The sequence below is a fragment of the Temnothorax americanus genome, unplaced genomic scaffold, assembly GCF_048541705.1.
Source record: "Temnothorax americanus isolate GAGA-0224 unplaced genomic scaffold, ASM4854170v1 Scaffold111, whole genome shotgun sequence".
Classification (NCBI taxonomy): Eukaryota; Metazoa; Arthropoda; class Insecta; order Hymenoptera; family Formicidae; genus Temnothorax; species Temnothorax americanus.
The window spans coordinates 223,196-239,490 of NW_027509244.1; the positions used below are offsets into that span (position 1 = coordinate 223,196).

At 35.2% G+C, this 16,295-nt stretch overlaps 1 protein-coding gene across 1 annotated transcript; it reads right to left on the minus strand.

The window, feature by feature from the left end:
* Positions 1 to 6,857: 6,857 nt before the first annotated feature.
* On the minus strand, positions 6,858 to 12,091 carry LOC143908686 (uncharacterized). The gene is made up of 6 exons (XM_077426438.1): positions 10,756 to 12,091; positions 9,490 to 10,681; positions 8,708 to 9,283; positions 8,453 to 8,617; positions 8,207 to 8,380; positions 6,858 to 8,142 (listed from the first exon to the last, which is right to left on the minus strand). Exons 1-2 carry the CDS (start codon positions 10,987 to 10,989, stop codon positions 9,893 to 9,895), a joined length of 1,023 nt encoding a protein of 340 aa, XP_077282564.1. The 5' UTR covers positions 10,990 to 12,091; the 3' UTR covers positions 6,858 to 8,142; positions 8,207 to 8,380; positions 8,453 to 8,617; positions 8,708 to 9,283; positions 9,490 to 9,892.
* Between the last annotated feature and the right edge of the window lie 4,204 nt (positions 12,092 to 16,295).

Here is a 16,295-nt window from a genome sequence, read left to right on the forward strand (position 1 = left end):
ATTATTTTTTATGTATTATGTGAAAGTAACATATAAAAACAAAATAATTAAAATCTTTTAGGGACAACACAGCACCCGAACAAACAACACAACAAAATGAGGAAAATGTGGTTAAAGAGAAAGTAGATAGGTATGCTAAATATAAATGTTCTATTTGTTATAATATTATATTTTATAATAAATATTATATGATACATATATTTTTTGTTGCAGAAATACATGTGCTAAGGCAACTGTTGCAGAAATGCAAGTGCAAGAAGATAATAGGTAATTTATATTAATAAGAGACTTGTTTACGTTTATTAACAATAATGGCTAAAAAAAAAAAAATTGTATATTTTCAGCAAAGCAGAAACTTCACAAACAATCGTCCCAATTATTGTCAGTGACGTAGAAATAACTCAACCGTAAGTTTTTCTTTACTAATTTACAGTTAAACATGTATTTTTATTTTCTTTATTTGTTATGTAATAAAAGTTTTCTTATAAAATATAATTGTCAGGATATATGTAATTTATTTATTAACACTTTATATTTTTATATTTTTTTTAACTTTAGATTTTATTTAATATTATTTTGCTGTTTTTGTCTCTTACAGCAAAATAGTTACATAATTACATATATCATATTTAAAAATAATTTTTGTGCTATGATCTAACGTTTGGAATATATTATAGGAGCACATCCACTATCAAGAAGCCTGCAGTTTCGACTAAATCGTCTGATGATAGCCCAAGAAAAAGGAAATTGCGAGAGAAGTTCCAAAAATTAAAGGCGCAAAATAAAGTAATGCGTGGAACAATCCGACGGCTTCGTATGGAAAACAAGAAGAAAGCTACAAAAGTTGAAGAAGAAAACGAATTCGATCAGCTAATAAAATTAGGCCGTAAGTTATTACCGGAAAAATTTAATAGATTATTAGCGGCACAAGTCGACGCACAATTAAAATGTAAACGTGGCAGAAGATATGATCTCGAATTTAAGAAATTTGCTTTATCATTATTTTTTTTAAGTCCACGAATGTACCGGGAATTGAAAGATTCAATTGCATTGCCTTCTGTACGTTCTCTACAATTATTTACGCAAAAATGGAATATTGAGCCTGGTATAAATGATAAAATTTTTGAAGCACTTAAATTAAAATTGAATACGTTGCCTCTTGTAGAACGTCATTGCATAATATGTGCCGATGAAATGAGTTTAAAAGCTCATTTATTTTATAATATATCACGGGATGAAATAATTGGTTTCGAAGACATTGGTGATAAAAAATCATCTAAACCTGCAAGAAGCGCTTTAGTTATTATGGCACGTAGTATTGCAGGTAATTGGAAGGTGCCTATTGTTTTTTGTTTTGTAGAAACTACATGCCATATGAACTTTTTAAAAAATCTGATATTTAATACAATAATTAAATTAAGAAATACAGGTGCTATGGTGCATGCATTGGTTACGGACATGGGTTCTAATTTTATACAACTGTCCCGTGATTTAGGAATATCTACACAAAATTCAACTTTTTCAGTTAACGGAGAAAATTTAGTTTACATTTTTGACACTCCACATTTAATAAAAGCAACCCGAAATAATTTGTTAAAACATAATTTTGAATTTAATAATAAAGTAGCTTCGTGGGATCATATTAGACAGTTTTATATGCAAGACGTCAAACAATGGATAAGAGCAGCTCCTAAATTATCAAAAATTCATATGGACCCAAATAACTTTATGAGAATGAAAGTTAAATATGCCGTACAAGTACTTAGTAACCATGTATGTGCAGGAATGTGTACACAGATGTCTGTCGGTCTTCTTCCGACTGAAGTCGTTGGAACTATAGATTTAATTGATCATTTTGATAAGTTGTTCGATATGTTAAATTCGTCCGCCGTAAATAATCCTAAAGAACATGGAAAAGTTTTTACCGGAAGTGAAAAACAAATGCAGTTTTTGCAAGAAATGTCAGATCTTATAAAAAGTATTAAAGTAGTTATTAATAATAATAATGGTAAATATGTAAAAGTTAAATGCTTTGAATGCTGGCAGATAACAATTAATAGCATCATTCAGCTTTGGGAAACATTAAAAAATCATAATTTTCCATATCTCCGAACACGTAGATTGAATCAAGATTGTGTCGAAAATTTTTTTGGTTCCGTTCGGAAACAAGGCGGTAATTGTCTTAATCCGACACCTATACAATTTAAGCGCGCCTTTAAAAAACTTTTTAGTACAACATTATTAAAACATTCGGATACGCAAAATTGTGCTTCTGATAATGATGATATGTTAAATCTTATTGGAACGTTAGATAATAACAAAGAGTCCACTGTTTCGGAATTTACTGCTTCATCATCGGCGCATAACATTTTAAATATTCCGACTCATGAATATCGTTCAATGGATCTGCCAGAAGAAAACGCATTTAAATATGTTTGCGGATTTTTAATTAAAAGATGTACAGCAATACATTCTTGTGATATATGTACAAAATATATGAATGATAATACGGCTGTCTTAGATAATACAACATTATATTGTTCTTTTCGAGCCTATGAAAACGAAGAAGGAAATTTGTTTGGGAAATTAAACATACCAAGTAATGACTTTTGTTATTATATTCATAAATTAGAAGAAATATTTGTAAAAAATTTTGAGAAGAATTGTTTCCAAAAAAATATTGGCAATTATTTATTCCAATTAACACAAAATATAACTTTTGAACCGCCATGTCCAAATTTCCCTACTTCATTTTTGATAAAATTATATCTTCGTATGCGTATATATTATACATTATCGCTGCATAATAAATCGTGCAAACGGGTTACCACAAAAAATAGGAAACTTTTAAACGTTTCCCATTTATAAATTTTCTTCTTATAATGTTTAATTGTCATGTTGAGTTATGCGTTACGGGCATATTTTAATTATTGAGGCTACTGTTTTATTGATTTTTATTCTTATAATGGATTGTGATATATTACTTGCCCAGTATTGTGTGTTCATTTATTGCATGTTTTGTTTGCTTGCAAATAACATTATATATAACTTTGCGTGTTTCTTTATTGCATTTTGTTTATTTTCAAATTATATTGTCTAACTTATATTGTATTTAATAATGTATTGATTGTATTGTTGCGTTTTACATTTTACTTTTAATTAATGGCAACATGTATGTGCAATTTTTTCAGTTGCGTTAATATTGATATATTGTGTTTTGATATTATGCGTTCATATTGTGCGTTGAAATTATGCGTTACTATATATGTATTAATAAGTGTGCATTAATAGACTTTTATACATTACGTTACTTATTAAATTTTATATTGTGTATGTTACATAAATTAATGTATTCGTGTGTGTTAAATATATATATATATGTATGTATATATATATGTATGTGCGATGGTGCATGTGTATTTGTAAAGGCATGAATACTGTTAGTGATACATTAAATTAATTAATTTTTTTTTTTTAAGTTCTTACATGCCTCAAGGAATAATCAAAAGGTTATACGAATGAAAAACTTGGAGAAGAAATGGCGCTTATTAATATTACATTTTATAGATTCCTTGTTTATATTTTAAGTATTTTCTGTTCTACATTATTGTACGGTAATTATTGTAGTTTGCACTTTTATTGCCCTTTTCTTTTTTTGGGTTGTATCGAGGTGGATCGAGTAGCTGAGATACATATCAATGAAAGAATTGTACAATAAAGTGTATTTAATGTATTTTTTTGTTCTGTTTCTCTGGTCTGTGTTGAGGTGGATCGAGTAGCTGAAGCATGGAGCAGTGAATAAATTAAAAGAAAAAAGACTACAATTTGGTACTACATAATATGTAATTTCTTATGTATTGTAATAAAATTATTTTATATAAAAAATGTAGTTTCTTTATTATATTTATTAATAAAACATGTACTTTTAATATATTGCAGTTATATTTATTACGGGTATATTCTTTTTGTATAGAGATATACTTAAAATTATTTTAAAATGTAATATTAACATATCATCGTTGTATTAAAATTAAAATTTCATTTATTGCATTTTAAATTAAGCATGAATATATATCTCATTTTTATTTTGGATGCATAATTAAAAATCATTTATTTATTTCATTTAATGTAATAAAACTATTTTATATTAAATCTTTTATAATTATAATTGTTTTCTTATAAGTATAATGTATAAAATATTATATTTTGCTTTTCGGTTGTTCAATATATGTTATATAACATTATATTTTCTAGTAATTTACCTCAATACATTTATATTATTCAATCTGCACAATCACATTTATATAATTTTATTTTTTCTCATTTATGAATTTTTTATGAATTTTTTTCTTATTTTTAATACATAATAAATATTTATTTTCATTATTTTCATTAAATTCAGATTAATTTCATGTAAAAGTGGAGTGAGAGCGGAGAAAGGAAGAGCAATTGAGAAAGAAGTTCAGAGAAAGACGTTGGGCGCGTTCAGCAAAACCGCTCAGTAGCATAGCACATGATTGGCTCTTATACTTTTAGACCCAACGAATCAGCGTAGCGTGTCGATAAGACGACACTCAACAGTTGTGTCTGCTGTACGTGGCCGTTTAGTTGGTATTAGTGGGCGCTTACTTATTTCGCGCATGCGCACTCCATTTTAGACAACACTAACTTCAAAGGCGCCGACAGAGAGTTGCGCTACTGTATATACTGTGCTTCTGCTTTCTTAGAGATACACTCTCGGCGGGTTGCCATTAACCCTTCCGAGAGGTGGCGATCAAATAAAAACCGCGGACAATTTTCGGTCGGATTTGAACTCGGATCTTTAGCTCGTTAGAGCAGCGCATATCTTTCTGCGCCATGATCGCCCTTTTCCTTTTTAAAATAATGCTAGTCACTATAGCAGCCGCAAGTTTTTTCGTTTACGCGACATTATGATGTCACCACTCTCAGACATCAACTAAAAAAATACGTAAGTGGATACGGTTTTGAGAGAACTCTCAGAAAAAATACTCTTCGGATTCTCGCGAGATGCTCGCGAGAATACAATGTCAGAAAAATTACTCTCAAATGGACAGTGTCAGAATAACTCTCGAGAGATATTCTCGAGAGTTTTAAGGCGCGTGTCCACCTGCGAGTAAAACTCTCCAAAGTAGCTCTCGAGTTATTCTGACACTGGCCATTTGAGAGTAATTTTTCTAACATTGTACTCTTGCGAGCATCTCGTGAGAATCCAGAGAGTATTCTTTCGGACAATTCTCTCAAAACTGTGTCCACTTACGTACTTTTTTAGTCGATCTCTGAGAGTGGTGACATTATAATGTCTCGTAAACGAAGAGACTTGCGGCTACTATAGTGGCTAGCATTATTTTAAAAAGAAAAAGGGTGTTAAATAACAACAAAAAGACCTTCTGGGTCAAGCAATGGATTGATCGCAGGTGTCGGATCTGCTCTAAATTAGAGAGCTTAAGATTGAAGATTCCCAACAATTAAAAGTTTCTACAGACTTACAAATTGTGAAGTGTAATACATAGTGCGATATTATTATTTAGTTTTCAGTTTGCGAAATACCTTGATGTTAGATTTTTACATGTAAATATTTAATAATTTTTTTTTTAATGTACTTAATTTGCGATGTAAAAATGTATTTAATTTCAACGCTGTAATTAAAACGTGCAAAGTATGTAAAACTAAAGTGTTACTAATTATTGACCATGTAATAAGCAGAGAATGTATTAAAAATATTCTTATCTAATTCTTTAAATTATGAATTTTTCGCACTTTATTCGCAAAACATAAAAATTAAAAAAACTTTTATTTCTGTCACAGTAGTATTCTACAATGGTTCATGATTTCCGCATTATTCAATAAGTTCCTTTGTGTCATCATGTAGCTCTCAAAATACGTACAGCGTTCGAGCTTGGCGAGCTGATCTCCGAGAGTAAAATAACGTCGTGTCGATTTGCGAGTAGGTCTTGAAAAGTTCGCTCGCCGAGAGCTGCGATTCATTCTCCGTTATAGGTACTCTTTAGAAATATGTCCATTTGCGAGAATCAATCTCGAGAGCTACTCTCGAGAGTTTTACTCGCAGGTGGACACGCACCATTAAAGTTATTATAACATAAACAAAAGTTAAAGTAAGGCTTGTGGTAAACCTCGTAAACTTTGACATGCAAAATAATTAAATTTACTAAAATTAAATGTTTTTATTACACATAATTCAAGCTAAACTAATTAATATTATCTAAGGCGTAAGACGTTACGGCAATGCCTATGCAATAGCCAATACGTGTGCTACCTACTGTTACTACGTTTACGCGAGCGCGTTACTTCTGTAGTAACTTACGATAATTCACTCGTTTACGCGGAGTAAATTATTGTAAGTTACTACAAAATCCCGTTTACGCGAAGGAAAATCCCGTTTACGCGAAGGAATTATCGTAAGTTTAGTATGGGCTGGCTCTAATACTTTTTCGTCGCAGTGTATAACATCTGTCGCTCGACGTTCGCCGCGCCGCGCCGCGCCCCGCTCGCCGCTCGTCTCTCGACCCCCACTGCTCGCCGCGCGCCGGGCACCGTGCCAGCCCAGCCAGCCGCCGAGGCCCGCCTCTATCGCTCCTTGTGCGCGCATTCGCTCAGACGTTTTATTTAATAACTCGTTAACTATTGCGAATTTTGCAAAATGGTACGAGACTTTTCTTTTCAGTTTGACCCAATCTACCCCCCCCTATTCGGGTGGTTACTTTTATATCGAACACCCTGTATATGGATGAAAAACAGAATTAGATTAGGAACTAAAAATACTGACATTGATTACAGTAAGATGACAAAATTGTGTAAATGTTGTAAAAATATATTTATTTTCGTGCAATTGGCTTACATTAGTAATTAATACCTACAATTAACATTTTGTTACGTTTTGCAAAATTTGGAAGTTTTCTTTTTTAACTGATTAATTTTTTTATTATCAGCATTCATGGGAGTACAGTATTGCTGCATTCTCATCGTAAGAAAGCGCTGAATAATTTGCAAAATAATGTCATGAACGTGATCAAGACACGGGAATGAGAGACTATCATAATTATAAACTTCTTGCAAAATTTCTTCAAAAACATTCGGAAATCTGCAGTACTTTTCGAACCGACTTTCCAGGAAGAGGACAAAGCGATATAAATTGGTGTTGGGATGTACCAATCCGTCTCTTTGCTGCCACAGTGTCAGAACAGATTCGGGCAGAATAATACCATTTGCTTCAGGCTTTATAAGAGCATATTTGCATGTTAAGCATTTGACTGTGTTGCAAATGCGTTTTAACAAATCCGCTGTCAAACAGTACATTGTACAATTTCTTACTTCGGGCAAGCTGTAATCATGCTGTATTATATTTTCAATATCCCAATCTTCGTGCTGAACTATTTGATTTAATTTTTCCTTAATACTTTTTGAAAGGATTGAAGAATTTGTAGGATTGTTATATATTTCTTTGAAATCGCCAAGGGTCACTAAAGGAGTAACAGGTTTGTCCACGGTGATCGAACAATTGCCTGTCCTGGGAGGTTTCAGAACACTAAACATGGATAGAATTTTATAAATATTCAGGAACGTTGGTGTTGAAGGATGGTCGTCACAACCGCCAGCTTGTCGAATTGTGCCAAAAAACCTCTACAGTGACAAATTCAGAAAAGAAAGATATACACGTAACATAAAAGAAAATTGAGCCACGAGTGTGAGTAAAATGTAAAAAGCGCTATTGACGATCGCGGTAAAACGAGAGCAGCAAAAGAGAACAACAGAAACATTTTGCAAATTGTCTTAAAGTAAAGTACTTTATAGCGTAATTACAAATCTTTTTATACCTGTAATACTTCGCACCCTTCGCACAAAGGTGACACATCATACTAAAATTTTGTAAGCTTGATGTCCTGTGTACATACAAACCTCCAACGGATCCTGATTTATTCGCCCAGTTAAGACATACGAAAATCCACAATGCTCCGTAAGATACGTGATAAGATCTAACATTGATTTTAATGTGACTCTAAGACCTTCTGCGGTTGGTTTCGTCAAAAACAGATCATTGGAAAGTTTTTTCTCTCGTACTTGTTTTTCCCAAGCATCCAACTTCTTTAATGATTCTTCGATTACCTGCAAGTATTTATTTAAATATAAATAAAATGTTATTGACTCCGTAAATGTTTGTTTAGCTCACCTCGAAGTCCGAATTTCCTGGTGTCACGCCGTCAATTGGGTTTGTACGATTAAGAGCGTCAAACATATCGTTCATCCATTTGCAAAAATTTGCTGTTGGTTCACAATCCTGCTGTAATTCTGGTTCGCGTCCCTTGTAAAATCGTAGTCCTTAGGCAACAGAGTTACTGAAAACCTTTTACATAAAACATTAAATAAATAACTCATTTTTTAGGATGTAATGGATTTTAAAGATACAAATTCATACTTGAACAGCTAACCGAACACGCATTTTCAGTGAATTGTTGAGGTCAAAATGATTTTTTGATAATTTCGGACAATACAGAGCTTGTCCGGGGCCTGCACTTTTGATATCTACATCATGAAGTTTTTCAATGTATTCCCATTTTATAACTGGTTCTGAAAAATGAGTCTAAACATTTTTTGGTAATATAGAAAATGTCTGATGAAGAAATTCCGAAATTATGTGACTTAATTATCTAATCTAATAAACTTTACAAACCTGTAAAACTTTGTTGTTATATAAACGATTTCGAATGGTCTTCATGAGGTGTGGAGTGTCGGAGAAAACATATACTTTTCGACCTTCAACTAAAGGATGCTCAAAGTAATTGCGAAGATTATCTTTTGATGCATTGACGCCGAGTACTGTCCAAAATTTGCGGTTCGTGCTTGCGCCATCACTAACAACTCCATGAATTTTGGCACCTATTTTTTCCATGAGACTAATTGCTTTGATTATGAGCTTTGCGAGCACATCACCTTTCACGGGCCCTTTCGATGCAAATACTGCTATTGGCTGAACATATGAATCATTTAACGTCTGATACATTATTACTAGGGCGTGATCAGCTTTTTCTGTAAATTTCGTGGATCGTTCTTCACCACTGCCGAAATCAATTAATCCTTTGTACGTTAGGTTCTTCGTAGCAACGCTAACGCTTTCTCGTGTCAACATTTCATCCAGTAACAGAATTCCATGCCTCAACGATTCCTCTTTTTTGTTCAGCGCTACTTTCAATACCTCAAAGAATTGAGGATCGAACCCACACAGGTACTATCAATTTTTGATAGATATCTAAAATCGATAAATATGTGGACCTTTATAAACATATTAAATTGTAAATAATTACATTAATAAATAAGTGTAAATAATTGTAAACATCTTGAAATTAACATTGTTGTAAATAAAGCCATGTAATTGTAACATATTTTAATCTCCATTATTTTGAAGAAAGTCACAAGTATTACAAATCGGCCTATACTATTACGAAAGAAACATACCTTCGAATTGTTCTCACACAAGGTAGCGGTAGTATCTCGTTTGATCGTAGAAACTCGTAGCCCGAGGCTGATCGCATATGCATAAGCATGCACAGTAAAATCCATTCTTCCGAATATTTACGGCCTTTGGAGTTTTTACGCTTGGCAGCATCAATGATCTGACTTAATGTATGCAGTTGATTTTGAGGTATATTACCATCCTGTACATGCTTTTCGAGGTCGCTCGTAGTGAGACGTGTCATTTGTGAGCGAATGTCTTGAAGTTCTGATTTTAATGTTTTTACTTTTTTACGAGATTGACGTTTCGCTCGTAGTGCTTTCCGACATTTGCTCTGTAGTTTCAACCACAGCATTTTTTTTTCTGTGAAAGTCGTTGCTTGGATTTTTTGGGATTTCGATTTATTTAGTCTACGCAATATATTTGCGATACTTTTTTTGCCGTCCGACAGAATTGACATACTGTTGTATTCGAAAGCAGCCCAATGCAATTAATGTGACGCCAGCTTCCGGTAAAATCTTTTTTTACAGTGCGGCAGTGTAATCGTTGCATTTCCTGTTCTACTGCAGATCCGTTGCATCCAGTGCATATGTGAAGACGATCAATTGTGAATATTATATCTTGTAAGCATTCTATACTTGTTACACGACAAGGCACATCAAAATTTATCGGATTCAAGGGTTGACCATATACATTTATTTCAACAGACAAGTCTTCTGTTACCGTGACTGCTTTCGATATGAATGTTTGGAAATGCTCGTCAATTTTAACACTTTCAAGAGTAAACACAATTAATAATTTTGAGCCTTCGCTCTTACTGCTCTGCATGCTCTGCATTATCCATCTTGATGGAAGAGACAGTTCTCCGGTGGAGAGTTCTGCCAATCGCATAGGAACTCTGGCATCGCATGTATTTGCTGCAGCCTCTTTCAATTCTCCTGTTCGGATAACATTGTAAACTTCTGTGAATGAAACCGATGAAACCTTATCGATTTGAACTGAAGAAACGACAGTTTCATCTGCGTCGACATCGATTTGTTCATTGCTCGATTCCAGCTTTTGAAATTTTGCAGGTGGTGTTTCAGCCGGTTCAGTCGTAATCACTTTGTCACTCTGGTCACTCTTTATCACTTCGTCCCATGAAAATATAGAGGGAACACTGCCTGGTATTAGACGTGGTATTTTATACTGTGTCTGGAATAACAATACAAAATAAATTTTTATCAAAGGCAAGTTAAAAATTATCAAGCATATTTTATTAAATTCACTACGCCGAGGACTCGTCCAGTAGGATCCAAAAGTTCACGCTTCCACATAATCTGTTCTTTTCGAAAATGTTTCTCACACACTGCTCTACTGGATTTCACAAAACTATCGGTTCGCCGAATTGCAGTTTTCCACAATTTTTCACTTTCCGGATTTTTTGGAATTGTAAAAAAATGCACGTGTTCTGGGTTTGAGCCATAGCCCGAAGTACAGCCGGTCACAACGCAGCTCGGCATTGTACAGCAAACAAATATGCACGACAGACAAAATGTGCTTCAAATTGTCACACTCGAATTTAATTGATTTATTGCGATATTCAAAACGTTCAATACAAATTATATGAACCAAAAGCTTTTTAGGTTGTAACAACACGATCGAGCTGCGAGCACACGGAACGAGCCCACGGAGCACACCGAGCAGATGACTGTTAGCGCCAACTAGTGGATTAGTTTCGACGGCAACAAAATGCGGCCCATTTTATTGTCGTGATTTGACTCAGTGTCACCCCCTTGGTCTCGCCTCAACCGGCTGGACCGTCCCTCAGTCTTGCCTTAACTGGTCGGACAACGCTTGGTCTCGCCTCAACCGGCTGGACCGTCCCTCAGTCTTGCCTTAACTGGTCGGACAACGCTTGGTCTCGCCTCAACCGGCTGGACCGTCCCTCAGTCTTGCTTTAACTGGTCGGACAACGCTTGGTCTCGCCTCAATTGGCTGGGTCGTCTCTCTGTCTTTAACTAGTCGGACAACGCTTGGTCTTACTTTAACTGGTCGGAAATTGCTTGAATTTTTAATTTTGGTAGCAGATTCGTAACCAGTGCCCATTCGAGTAGCCTTACGGAACATAATAAGGTGCCGTTGCGGTTTTGGTCGCGATATTTGATCCGCCATCTTAAATTTTAGAATTTTTACTTCAGTTGTTAATCAACGACCTCAAAAACCATCCCATCAATAGTTTTAGAGCTTTTTTGATCGTGTGGCATACGGAAAGTCGTTTATTGATTTTATCTTGTTTTCTCTGATTATCATCGTGACACCTTGATAGCCATCTTGAATTCTCAAAAAGGCCACACGGTACACGAAACTACATATCATTACCTACAATTTGAGCCCTCATTGACCTCAATCGGTCGACACAAATTTTGGGCAGAGGGGGGTGTCCGGTTGACAGAGAATGCCCCGTATATATATAGTATATATGCATACAGAAACTAATATGGTGCTGCCAAAAAAGACAGGCTTGGATCGCATGGCTTTGTTACTAAATTGATTGTTTATCGTTACTATCCTATTTCTCTTATTATTATTCGTTTCTTGTATATTTCTAGCCCCAATCTTGAGGATTTTTTTTAACTCCGCGCTACAGCTGAATCTGATGGTAGACTCTAAAGCTGGATTTTCACGAGCCGCTGAAACCGACCGTTCGAGCGACAAAACGGATCACGTGACGCCGTTTGTATGATACAAATACCAAGTACCATACAAACGTCGTCACGTGATCCGTTTTGTCGCTCGAACGGTCGGTTTCAGCGGCTCGTAAAAATCCAGCTTAAGGGAGTGTTGACGTGCAGCTGCTTCAGTAGGTGGTATAGAGGCAATGTTGAACATTACTTTCGACGCAGATTTGGCGAAGCATGAAAATCGAAACTCATCCAGAAAACTATTGCTCTTTGCTCCGTATAAAGTGAGAATACATTTTTGTCCTGCTATGTCAATGAAATCTGGCTGAGCATCCGGATCTCCAAAAATTTTTGAAATATTCTGCAAATTTTTATCTTTTTGGAACAGTTTAATAAATTTTATTTTACCCTGCCTGAAAAATGTTGAAGTGGTATCACAACCAGTGAATGTGTGAAGAAACAGAATGTGCTCAGCAATATCAGATATTGGAAAAAAGTAGATGAATAAATCTGCTCTGTTTTTCCCTTGCTCGGTTTCATGAAATAGATGTTAGATTTAGATGATGCTAAGGCTGTCAGTAACACTAAAAGATCAATATCTTCGCCAACTATTACTACGGAATCGTAATTCTTCGATGCATCAATCGCAGTATTGACAATAAGAGTGTCAGCATCTTCAATAGCTTGCTTGATAATAAATCCTGCAGTTTGAAATTTTTTGCCCAACATTGAGATAAGTCTATCCTTATTTTTTTCATTTGATAGCAATTTTTCTTGGGGCATGGTAACTATCATAGATGGTAACTATCATAGATTCATTGAAAAGTACGCTCGTAGAAACATGTTTGTTCGATCGTCGGAGACGTTCATCACTTTTTGTGCTTTGAATGCATGTTTCATCCGGATATCCATAAAAAATGACGAAACTTTAATTTGTAATATTTCTTTACATAATCAACATATTTATCCAATATTTGTGCGAAAGTTTCTTGTTGACGCCATACAATTCGACGAAGAAAATATCCACTGTCTATACGTGCACGAAATTTTCGAAATTAATGACATTAGTCACAGGAGAAAATGCTTCGTACAAACTCGATTTCTTTGTCTTTCGCATCCCTAATTCATTGAAAAATGAGAGAGGAAAGGGAGCCAGTTCGAACCACAAATATTGTTGGCAATATTGATCAGATTTTTTAGCCAACAAAATTTTTTGAAAAAGTATGGTTGGATCAATTGGAACGATTTCGTCTTCAATTTTTATTGATGAATTTGCTGCTCGGAGAGGAATAACTCGTTTTTTTTTTGAAATTTAATATCACAAAAATGATTGACAATAATTTGTAACATTGAAGACATTCCTATTTCGTAAGCATTGTGACAATCGATTTTTACATCTCCTTTCACTCACACACAATCTTAATAATTAATAAACTTAGTGGATTAGGCCTACAGCGGACACCATATAAAAAAAAACGCGCCACTAACTCTACCGCAAGGTGGTGAGGAAACGAGTTCAAAAGTATACTACAGCCTCTGAGAAGTGAGATACGGCGAGATAAAGTCGCTGAAACCGTTTGTTACAAAAAGTATCCTACTTTTCCCGGCTCTAGCGCCAAAACTATTGGTTATAAAAGACCAAGATATTTGCAAAAAACCGATTTTTCACCCTTTTCTTCCAAGATGGCGGCCGAAGCACACTACGGGGGAGGTCGAAAACTTAGGCTGCGTTCGGGGAGCGCGCTATTAGCGCTATTTGCTTATTCTATCCTTGTTCTACACTTGATGAGCGATAAAGATAGAATGATGCAATAGTGCTAATAGCGCGCTCCCCGAACGCACCCTTAGTATGTCATTACTGACACCCAAATAAAGCGATTAAAATTTTTTTGCAGCTTTGTCCTAATTAGTCGATTTATTTGTCATTTTTAACGACGTGCCGACTGGACTATATCTACTATATCTTTATTTACGCAAGAACTACCTTCTTAAGCTGCTCCTTGTCGACGGCAGCCGTTTTGCGATGGTACGTGCGTACCATTTTCCTGCAGTTGAGAAATACAATGACGCATTTGCAACGAAAAATAGAGTGAAACTACCGGGGCGAAGTCGTCACAGTGACGAGTCCGCCCTGATGGCTTGGCGACGACTTCGCCCTGAACACAAGTTTTAGGTTTGGTCGCTCATAAAATATTAGAAATCAATGAAAATAAAAAAACTGCACTAGATTCGTGTTCAGCATGCATTACTCTTTAGAATCACTTACTTTGAGATTCGGAGAGACAATAATACTTAAGATATTACAAACTTTCGACGCGGAAGAAATTTTACTTTCGACCTGCCAAAACACGTTTGCCTCGATAAGAATCCAAACATGGCACGTAACCTCATTAGACTCCGTTGGTCATGTGGGCACCATAAGCCGCGTTTACAGTATTAATGGCAAGTTCACACAACACAGATTTCGAGATAATTGCAAAAACGACTTCGCCACGATGACGACTTCGCCCCGGTCTCCCCTGTATAAAATAATATTATTTAATGTTATAAAAATATTTTAAATTTTCGGGAATAAATTATCAAATAAATAAACTATTTTTAATTTAATAATTAAAAAATTTAAAAACAATTTATAAATATTTAATAAATAATGGTTCTAAAATTAATGTTACAAATGGTTATAAATATTGTCTATTAATCAATGTAAAGGATATGTGAGAACATAAAAAAATTATAAATTTTATTATTTTTATTAAATAAAATCTTTGTTTATATAAAAAATTTTGTATAAATATTTTAATATTATAATAATATCCAAGGAATGTTATATGAAGACCAAGACATTCGGACGAACGGCACCGACGACGACGACGACGACGACGACGACGACGACGACGACGACGACGACGACGACGACGACGACGACGACGACGACGACGACGACGTTGGAGAGGACGACGCGACGGTGCACGAGACGGTGTTCGCCCGCTCGGAAATCCACCCGTGCCGATAGCGAGCATCAACGCGGACGTTGGATGCGCTCGATGCTCGAAGGAAGGTAAGTGGCCGTGAAAGGAAGAGGCAGTCATATAGGTATGATTGCCTGGTATACTCTATAAAAAGAAGAAAAATAAGCTCAATTTAATATTATTTATAAACTTTTTATATTTTGAATTTTAAAAAGTATATAATTTACTCAAAGAGTAATATGTTTCAGGTACGGTGTCTTACCTGAAGTGAGAACTTGTCTTAAATATATATAGGAGACCGATCATGACAACGATAGTGGAAATTAAAAAAAGTATAAATTGGCATCTTTAAAATTACCTCGGATAGCTTTTACCTTATAACGCTCTCATTCAATATTTATTCATTCCTTCATTCATTTATTCATTTTTTCTTCTTCTTCTTGTAGTGCTGTACGCTTAATGTAGCGTGTAGGTGTTCACGTATTCACTGCGTAATGCGTAGTGTGCCTTCTTCTGCACGTCTAAATAAAGTGGCAGCATCTGAAATGTTGCGCCAGTTCCTAATGTTGCGAAGCCATGAATGCTGCTTGCGGCCCGGGCCTCTTCTCCCCTCAATCTTTCCGGTGAGAATGATTTAGAGAAGATCGTATTTGGGTCCCCGTAGTATATGTGTCCTAGGTATGATGTTTTCCTTTGTTTGACTAGATCTAGTAGTTGCCGATGGGTGTTGGCCCGATGCAATACCTCTTCATTGGATGTATGTTTTGTCCAGCTTATTCTTAAGAGCCTTCTTAGCGTCCACATTTCAAAGGCTTCTATTCTGTTGAGGGATTTAACCTTGAGTGACCAGGTTTCCACTCCGTATAGCAGTATTGGCCATAGCATCTGATTACTCGTAGTCTGAGGGCCAAGGGCACTTCCTGTCTCAGGAGGTACTTATTAAATCTAGTAAAAGTACTTCTGGCCATTGCCACTCTTATTTTAACTTCTCCATCGCTGTCCCACTTGTCGTTAAGTGTGGTACCTAGATATTTGAATTTGTTTATTCTTTCAATCGGTTGACCGTCTATATAGAGGTTGTTATTTTCGTGGGACTGTCGGCCGACTATCATTATATTTTTGTCTTGCTTATGTTGATTTTGAGTCCATATTCCTTTCCTACCTTATTGATGGCGT

Excerpts from the sequence above, each read along its gene's own strand:
- LOC143908686 (XM_077426438.1), bottom strand. The coding sequence starts at position 10,989 with ATGCCGAGCTGCGTTGTGACCGGCTGTACTTCGGGCTATGGCTCAAAC. Across the intron at positions 10,682-10,755 it reads CTGGACGAGTCCTCGGCGTA|ACACAGTATAAAATACCACG; the intron begins GTGAATTTAATA and ends TTGTTATTCCAG.